This window comes from Hemiscyllium ocellatum, chromosome 12 (genome assembly GCF_020745735.1).
Source record: "Hemiscyllium ocellatum isolate sHemOce1 chromosome 12, sHemOce1.pat.X.cur, whole genome shotgun sequence".
Lineage (NCBI taxonomy): Eukaryota > Metazoa > Chordata > Chondrichthyes > Orectolobiformes > Hemiscylliidae > Hemiscyllium > Hemiscyllium ocellatum.
Window position 1 is genome coordinate 22,119,974 of NC_083412.1, and position 9,694 is coordinate 22,129,667.

Genomic DNA, 9,694 nt, shown 5'->3' on the forward strand with positions numbered 1-9,694 from the left:
CTTTAGGGAATCAGGAGTTTACTGACCTGTGGCAGAATTCGTAACTTCTTAACCTGGTCTTTCAGTCGCTGTATTACCGTCGCTTGTTCCAGTCAGTTTGTGGTCAACCACTCCCAGGATGTTGATAGTGGAAGATTGGTTAATGCCATTAAATGCCAAGAAGCAATGGCTAGACTCTCTCGTTGGAGAATGTCATTGTCTGGCACTGTGTCACACAATGGATTGGCCGTGCTAAATTGCCCATAGATGTGTAGGTTAGGTGCGTTAGCCTTGGGAAATGGAGGGTTACAGGTAAAGGGTAGGGGAATGGGTCTGGGTGAGATGCTCTTCAGAGGGTAGGTTGTTGGCCCGAAAGGATTCTATGGAATTCTATAGACGTTACTGAATGGTGAGAGTTTTCTGTTAAGATTCTTAATTTCGGATTCCAAACATTGATTTTATTTTTGCGCTTGTCAGTCTCAGATTAAGACATTTTGATTTTCGTCTTAATATAATTGAACTGAGTCTAAGGCCAACCTTTCAATCAGGGGTTTCAGAGAGAAATGTCTGGCTGGTTTCTAAGTGTTTCAACAAATCATTCCATTCCAGTGGGGGGAAAAAATCTTCCCAACTTTTGTTTGATGTCTGTAATATAGCCCAACTTTGGACATTGTCACAACATTGTTTTTCTTCATGTGGTTTTCAAAGTCTCGGTTCTTTTCAGAATTCTTACATTCTGCCTTTGAGCTAAATCAATTACAAAAACGTTACGCTCCGATGTCTGTTCATTAATACTTTGATTTATGGAAAACAGTGATGGACAAATGTGTATAAAAAATGCAACTTCCACCTGTGTAGAGAGAACTGAGAAATTGAGCCAATGCGTTCCCTTGTAGAATTGCAGACAATTCTAGAGTTTCGCGATCTCCTCTCTATTGCAGGGACCGGGGTTAGGATGCATGACCAGGAGGAAGCTAAATCATTTTTAATTGCGCCGACGCAATGACCCCTCCCTCTCTATCGCCCACGCCAGAAGCTAAACCGAGCAAGATGGGAACTGGGTGAAACTTTGTTGTCGGTTCAATCCTGCGCAAGTCAGCTGCAGGAGAGACCCAGAATCGCGCCTGTTCCGCCCGGAGACTTTGCCTGTACGCTTAAAGCATTGTCTGAGGAGAGAACACTTTCCAATGAAAGACCTGGAGAGTAAACTTCAGTCCAGGCAGCTCCTCAGTGTGAGACAGTTGTAGGCAGCGCCAATCCAGGCAGTTTGCTGCAGGATATCTGAATGGACCGATACCCCGAGCAGGATGGAAAATATTTCCCATAACGATAATTATACGTTGCCACCACACTTTCGCTGTGACTCCCAATCGTGCCCTCTCTTTCCTGTCTCTATCTTGGTGCCTGTGACAACCGTCTGTATCGTCCTGTTCATCCTCGGGGTCACCGGCAACACCCTAACAATCCTGGTGGTAAGAAGGTACAAGGACATGAAGACCACCACTAACCTTTACCTGTCCAGCATGGCCATGTCTGACCTGCTCATCTTCCTGTGCCTGCCCTTTGACCTGTATCGCCTGTGGAAGTACAAGCCCTGGCTCTTGGGGGATTTCTTGTGCAGGTTTTACCATTACATTAACGAAGGCTGCACCTTCGCGACAATCCTGCATATCACAGCCCTGAGCATCGAGAGGTACCTCGCCATCTGCTTCCCTCTTAAAGCCAAGGTGTTCATCACCAAGCGAAGAGTGAGGTCAGTTATCGCCTTGCTGTGGTCTCTGGCCTTACTGTCCGCTGTACCCTTCTTTCTCCTGGTCGGAGTGGAATATGAGATGTGCGGACACACCGAATACGCCGTCAGCTCGGGGCTCTTAAACATCATGATCTGGGTGTCCACCATCTACTTCTTCTTCCCCATGTTCTGCCTCACTTTCCTCTATGGGTTCATCGGAAGGAAACTGTGGAAAAGCAAGGACGAGATCGGGGGTCCGACTGCTGCGAACCGAGAGCTTCACCACAGACAGACAGTCAAAATCTTGGGTAAGTCCGGTTCTGCCCAACCGCTTGATAACAGCAGAAACAGATTCTGAGTCTGTGCCCAGATAACGTCCACTGCATTATCTCGCCTTCAAAATATCTATCACCAGGTTGTGCAGAGTTTGGTTTACAACCAGTGGCCCAAAGGTACAAACTTTAAAACTCTCTAGTAAATTGTAAATTGCCCAAATTCCAAATGCAATCAAATCACCGCTAGGTGTGTTGCGCATCATATAATGATGCAGAGTATTCGGCAAATTCACTTCTGAGTTCCCAGGCTGCAGGTTCAAGTCGGACCCCAGGCTTAACCACAAAGATCAAGGTCCTGCTGGGGGGTCAGACCATGGATTGTTAAACCTACGGGCCATGTTGCTGCTCTGTTGAATATAAACGCTCCACATAGTCCTGTTTGGGAGAATTTTCAGGCCAGGATTTACTCCTTAGTCGTCGTGATAATCATAGATTACCTGGTCGCTGTTAGTGAGAGTTTGTTTGCAAATTGCCGACCCTGTTTCACATGTCACCATAGCGACTACAAAACTGTTTAACTGGCTGCCAAACAGGCTGAGACTTCTGGGGAAAGTGAGTCATTTACAGAATATATCTCTTTTGATCATGTTTTACATGAACCTGAACAATCACATTGTGTGAATTCGAATATTGCACACCTTTTAAGAGAACCAGTTAGAGTCATACAGTCATAGTAGATGTACAGCACAGAAATAGACTCTTCGGCCAGCAGATGAAATAGTCCCGCTCATGCTGTCTCTTCCAGTGGTGTCGTTAATTTCAAAATAATTTAGACTTGCTAGTTGTAAAAAAAAAATTGAAAACGGGAACGAGGATTAAACAGAAAGTACTGGGAATACTCAGTACACCTGGCAGCATCTGTGGCAAGAGATATTGATGTTTCAGATCAATCTTCCAAACAAACCCGTAACTGCATTCTGACCAGCAATAACTGGTGTAAAATCCTGAATGAACAACATGTCCAGTGAGTGGGAAAGGACTTTGAATGTACCACTTTGAACGCGATAACGGTCATATTATTCGTTCTCATGTTATTCAGTTTAGTTCTCGAAACATTTAAAATCTAGTTGTCCAGCCCGTTCCTTATAAATCTGTATTAGGAACACGATTGTTGGAAAGTTTAATTTGTACATATTATCAGAAATCTGTTCAGTTAGTTTTTGTTTCCACACGCATTTGTTTTGCTTCCGGGCCTGCAGTGTTGCAACAGCCTATCTTAAAAACAGACTCGATTGAATGAACCAAAACACGCGTGCATTTGGTACAATAGAGTTGAAGGTGTAGCTCTGATTTACACATTACGAGTTGCTGTATGCTTTGTTTGCAGACAATGATGCCCACGGAGCTATGGTGTTGTACTACAAGACCAACTGTAAAATAGGGTTTCACAATAAAACTCTGCTGTAACTAATGGCAATGTTTTCCTCTCTGTCTTTGTAGCTGTGGTTGTCCTGGCGTTTGCTATCTGTTGGTTGCCTTTTCACATTGGCCGCAATCTATTCTCCAGCAGCTCTGTGAGTGGGGGCGTTGACATGTACGTGCTCAGCCAGTACTTCAACATCGTTTCCTTGCTGCTCTTCTACCTCAGCGCCTGTATCAACCCCATCCTTTACAACGCAATGTCCAAAAAGTACAGAATGGCAGCTCGCAAGCTGCTGTTCTCTCGCCAAGCTCGGCCATGGTCTACCTTCAGCACCCGGGACATCAGGGACGACACTTCCGCCTGGACAGGGACAAGTACCAGTGTCTGAATCAGCCAAGGGAAATAGTGAATACACTTGCCGGAGATACGGAAAGACAGGGGGAAAACGAACGAAGTGTTATATTTAGTAAATACAGACTGTGCATTTCTGAGATCGTCTGTGTAAATCGTCAAATTGTACTTTTATTAAAACGCTCGCTAGTATCAGGTCATATGCAGATTTGTTGCATCCCCACTGGATTTTCTAACTTTTGAACAATTGCTAATTGGCTTAAATTGGATTGCAATCTTTGACTGTGTTAGTCAAGAAAGCGCAAAAGTGGAATCAAAATAGAGTATACTAAAACTAGGAGTTTACAGCCAGCTTAATGTAAATACGTGTACAGAATTGAAATAACATGACCATCTCTAACAGAATGCTCTGGCATTCCCGCCGTTAGCGATACTAAAGGGTGACCCTCCGCCAGAAAGTACATTGGACAACATTAAAAAGGGCAATGTAAAGTCGCCATTGTTTTACCAAAACGTAGAGTAGAGGTAGGTTTAACCTGAGGGTCACCAGGCTTGTGTGGGTGGGAGGGGTTAAGAAGATCGCACTTTCATGGTAACCTCAGTCGGTGCGGAATTGAACCTAACTGTGTCACTTTGTATCCAAACCTGCAGTCCAGCCAAGTGAGCTAACCGATCCCATACTCCCTGGCCAGAAGAGCAGCTCGGAGTGAGGGTAATCTGTGGTTGTCCTGGCGTTTGCTATCTGTTGGTTGCCTTTTCACATTGGCCGCAATCTATTCTCCAGCAGCTCTGTGAGTGGGGGCGTCGACATGTACGTGCTCAGCCAGTATTTCAACATCGTTTCCTTGCTGCTCTTCTACCTCAGCGCCTGTATCAACCCCATCCTTTACAACACCATGTCCAAAAAGTACAGAATGGCAGCTCGCAAGCTGCTGTTCTCTCGCCAAGCTCGGCCAGTGGCTCACATCCAAGGTACAAGTCAGAAGTGTGATAGGATATGTTCCACTTGTCAGGATGGAAGAACCTCCCAACAAAACTCATGGAAACCACAGCATTCAGGGCAAAGCCGCAACTGGAACACCCCCACTCTTTGACTTAAACTCTTTAGCTATCAGTGTTCAATAAATCTAGTAGCATTACTGCAACTCAGGCTTCTTTGGCTGTCCTTATTCGCCAAACACACAATCACCAACACCTAGAAGAGAAAGATAGTAACGACATAGGAAACGTTCACAGATCTTGCTCAGACGTTAATTCTATCATTGTCCTCTTGTCGAAATCCCTAAAATGCCTCACCAACAACACTGCTCAATGTTCATTCAAGATCAGTACTAACGCTGGTGTTCCCATTGACACTGACATACTGTGGGTGGTTTTTTAAAGAAATTATATCCTTGATGTTGAGATGATGATGCAGCAAAACACTACTCTTGGAAATATGCAAGTCTATTGAATAATGCATTCAGGAGATGGTGTTGGTGTTCAGGTGATCATTTGACTCAGAATCAGCAATGTGAGAAACATATAACCATGCCCCGAAAAATTGTTGCCTGATTGTAAGAAAGCTTTCTGTGTGGGTGGCACGGTGACGCAGTGGTTAGCACTGCTGCCTCACAGGACCAGGGACCGGGGTTCAATTCCAGCCTTGGGTGACTGTGTGGAGTTTGCACATTCTCCCCGTGTCCGGTTTCCTCCCAATCACAAAACATGGTGAATTGGCCATGATAAATTGTCCATAGCGTCAGGGGAATGGGTCCAGGTGGGTTATTCTTCGGAGGGTCAGTGTGGACTTGCTGGGCTGAACGGCCTGTTTCCACGCTGCAGGGAATCTAATCTAAGAGTTACTGTAATAACTGCAGCTGCACACTAATTAAAATTGGTGAATGCATAAGATTTACCTCTGATAGCTACATGTTCCTACAAAATCATAACTTTCAAAAAGTTATATAACAAAATAATTAGAACATTTTTAAAAGCATATTTAAAATTACCATTACCCATTTAGATAGAAGCGTCCTTAAAGGAAGCGGGAAATAGAGAGTGTAGCTCATGCAGCATTCCAGGTTTCACTATATTGACGGCCTTGAACTGATTTGATCCAGTCATTCATGGTAACCACCAGTTACTTATCAGATGCTTTGATAGGCTTAAGCTAAACATCCAGGTTAAATATTAAATGATTGCAAAAAATGAGATTTTCCTTCAACTTTACTTCATACTACATATAAATGTGGAGGAGATTTTCTCCTGGCTCTGATCCATGGGTTCTGTCCCAAAATGTGCTTGATGTTGTGTCAATTAAAGTTTTCAACATTGACATCAAAAGAGTTTTATTAGGTGAGGGTATCAAGGGATATGGATTAATGCGAAGCAATTAATTTGAAACATAAATCATATATAATCTAAGTGAATGCAGAAGAGACTCGAGAGACTCTCCTCTTGGTTCATCTGTTTCTCCATTTCTTTGAGCAAAAGCTGGTGTTTTTAAAATTTGTGACTAAAGAATATCAATACAGATTTGAATTAGTGGATATAGAGAGAGACCCTTTAGAATTTGGTTTCTTTCATGTCTTGATACTTTTGGAATACTATTCCTTAGTGGTGACTGACGATTATTTGAAGCAAGAACATAAAGAAGCAGGAATAGGCCGTCTGGTCCTTTCAGCCTGTTCCGCCACTCAATAAGATCATGGTTAATCTCCACATGGACTCAGCTCCACTTATCCAATTTTTCACCACATCCTTTAATTCCTTTATTTTTCAAAAAAGTATCTACCTTAGCTTTAAAAGCAATTACTGAAGTAGCGTCAACTATTTCCCTGGGCAAGAAATTCCATGGATTAACAACCCTCTGGGTGAAGAAGCTCCTTCTCAGTTCAGTTCTAAACCTGCTTCCTCTAATCTTGAGGCCATGCCTTCTTGTCCTTGTTTCACCTAGAGTAGTAGAGTCATAGCGATGTACAGCACGGAAACAGACCCTTCGGTCCATCCCGTCCATGCCGACCAGATATCCCAACCCAATCTAGTCCCACCTGCCAGCAGCCAGTCCATATCCCTCCAAACCCTTCCTATTCATATATCCATTCAAATGCCTCTTAAATGTTGCAATTGTACCAGCCTACACCACTTCCTCTGGCAGCTTATTCCATACCCGTACCACCCTCTTCATGAAAACGTTGCCTCTTGGGTCTCTTTTATCTCTTTCCCCTCTCACCCTAAACCTATGCCCTCTAGTTCTGGACTCCCTGACCCCTACCAGTGGAAACATCCTATTTCTATTTTAATTGATTTTCTTCATAATTTCATATGTTTCCAAAAGATCCTCCCCCTCATTCTTCTGAATTCCAACGAATATAATTCGAATCTATTCAGCCTCTCCTCATAAGCCAACTCCTTCAACTCCAGAAACAACCAAGTGAACCCCCTGCAGCGCCAGTATATCCTTTCATAGGTAAGGAGACCAAATCTGCACAGTACTCCAGGTGTGGCCTCACCCTCACTTTATACTGCTGTAAAGTTACCACTGCTTTTAAACTTATCTCCTTTAGAAATGAAGGACAAAATTCCATTTATCTTCGTAATTACTTGTACCTGCACACCAACCTTTTGCAAGATGTGCAATTCATGCACAATTACACTCAGGTCCCTCTGCAAATCAGCATCCTGCAACATTTTACCATTCAAGTAATAATCTATTTTGCTGTTTCTCCTGTCAAAATGCATGACTTCATGTTTGCTAACATTGTATTCCACTCTCCAAACCTTTGCCCACTCACTCAATTTATCTATGTTCCTCTGCAAAGTTCACAGTCCTCTGCACACTTTGCTCTCAGTGTCATTGGCAAATTTTGACACACTACACATGGTCGCCAACTCCAAATCATCGACATAAATTGTAAATAATTGTGGTTCCCTGAGGCACACCACTAGTCACTGATTGCCAACCAGAATAGCACTCATTTATCCCCACTCTTTGCTTCCTGTCAGTCAACCAATCCTCTATCCATACTAATACTCTACCCCCAACAACATGCATCCTTATCTTATGCAGCAGCCTCATGTGTGGCATCTTGTCAAAGTTCTTTTGGAAATCTAGGTACACCACATTCACTGGGTCCCCATTGTCCACCTTGCTTGAAATGTCTTCATAGAATTCCAAAAGATTTGTGAAGGGCAGGTCATGCTTCACGAAGCCATGCTGCAGCCATACAATGGGACAGTTTCTTTCGAGATATCCTGCTATTTCTTCCTTAATAATAATCAAGCATCTTCCCCACTACAGAGGTTAAGCTAACAGGTCTATAATTCCCCATCTTTTGTTTACCTCCCTTTTTAAACAGTGGTGTCACATTTGCAACTACCACCAGACCACGTGCTATTTCTCCTGCCATCTCTTTTAGTACCTTGGGATGCATTCTATCAGGACCAGAAAACTTATCTATCCTTAGCTCCATTAGCTTACCCAACACTAGCTTTTCTGTAATAATAATTGTTTCCAGGTCCTCACCTACCTTCCTCTCTTTGTCACTTATTGGCATGTTATTAGCATCCTCCACTGTGAAGACCGATACAAAGTACCTATTCAATGCCTCATATCCTATAACTAACTGCCCCTTGTCATCCTCTAGAGGACTAACATTTACTTTGGGCCCTCTCTTCGTTTTATATATTTATAAAAAATGTTTCCTCTGTCTTTATATTCTGTGCTAGTTCTTTTTCCTCATACTCTATCTTACTTTTCTTTATAGATCCACAGTCCAAAAATGTTAGGTGAATTGGTCATGTTAAATTGCCCATAGTGTTAGGGGCAGGGGTAAATGTAGGGGAATGGGTCTGGGTAGGTTGCGCTTTGGCGTGGACTTGTTGGGCCAAAGGGCAACCCACCCTAAGTAATCTAATCTAATCTTTCTGTGGCTTTCTGTTGACCTTTAAAGTTTTCCCAATCCTCTAGATTCCTGCTGTTTTTGGCCACTTTGTACGCCTTCTCTTTCACTTCGATAGCTTGCCTTATTTGCTGAGACACACATGACGGATTATCCGTCCTCTTGCCGGAGTCCTTCCTTCTCACCGGAAAATATTTTTGCTGAGCACTGTGAAAAATTTCTTTGAAGGTCCTCCACTGCTCATCAACCGTCACACCATAAAGTCTCTGTTTCCAGTCTACTTTAGCCAGGTCCTCCCTCATTCTATCATAGTCCCTTTATTCAATCATAGGACTCTGGTATTGGATTTTATCTTCACACTATCCAGCTGTATTTTAAATTCAATCATATCAAGCAAAGCAGGAGAAGGCTTACATGAATTTTAAAAACTAGAGACTAATTGGATCTAATGACCTGTTTTGGTACAACAAATCTGATATAATATAGTAGCTTTCCCATCTTCTATGTTTTCATCTCCTAGTTTCCACCTTGGGCTTTTGTATGTGTTTTGATTTAATTTGATCCATTGCAATAAGAATGGATTTCTGATGCTCAGTTCATTAAGTTTGACAACACAATCAGGAATGTTACACTAGATAAAGATTGATATCTTAATTGATAAAAACATGATTAAATTAGTTGATAAACTGTAACCTAATCTTACTGCGAACACTCTACAAAGTGACTGCAGATGTTTTCAAATCTAATATGACACTGCTTCACAAAACTAATTAAGCTTATGGAACAAAAATTACATGAATCGATTTACTTACAGATCAGAAAATATAGGAACTGCTGAACTAAGGCCTAAATGGATTTTCTGAGTGCAAATGATGAAAAGGCAAAGTGAAATTGAATATTTAAACTATTGCAGGAAACATGGTAATTTTTTGGGGGGCAGGTGGGATGGGAGGTATAGGTGCTGTTGTTTTGTGATCTTATCACCATTGATTCTCTCCCCACTTTGGGACTGAACTTCAACTTTGAAGGAGTCACAAAACTGATGATACTG

The 9,694-nt window shown here is 42.5% G+C and overlaps 1 protein-coding gene across 1 annotated transcript; it reads left to right on the plus strand.

The window, feature by feature from the left end:
* The first annotated feature begins 1,286 nt into the window (after window positions 1-1,286).
* Window positions 1,287-3,797, plus strand: LOC132820898 (growth hormone secretagogue receptor type 1-like). The gene is made up of 2 exons (XM_060833255.1): window positions 1,287-2,019; window positions 3,487-3,797. Exons 1-2 carry the CDS (start codon window positions 1,287-1,289, stop codon window positions 3,795-3,797), a joined length of 1,044 nt encoding a protein of 347 aa, XP_060689238.1.
* Window positions 3,798-9,694: the final 5,897 nt, after the last annotated feature.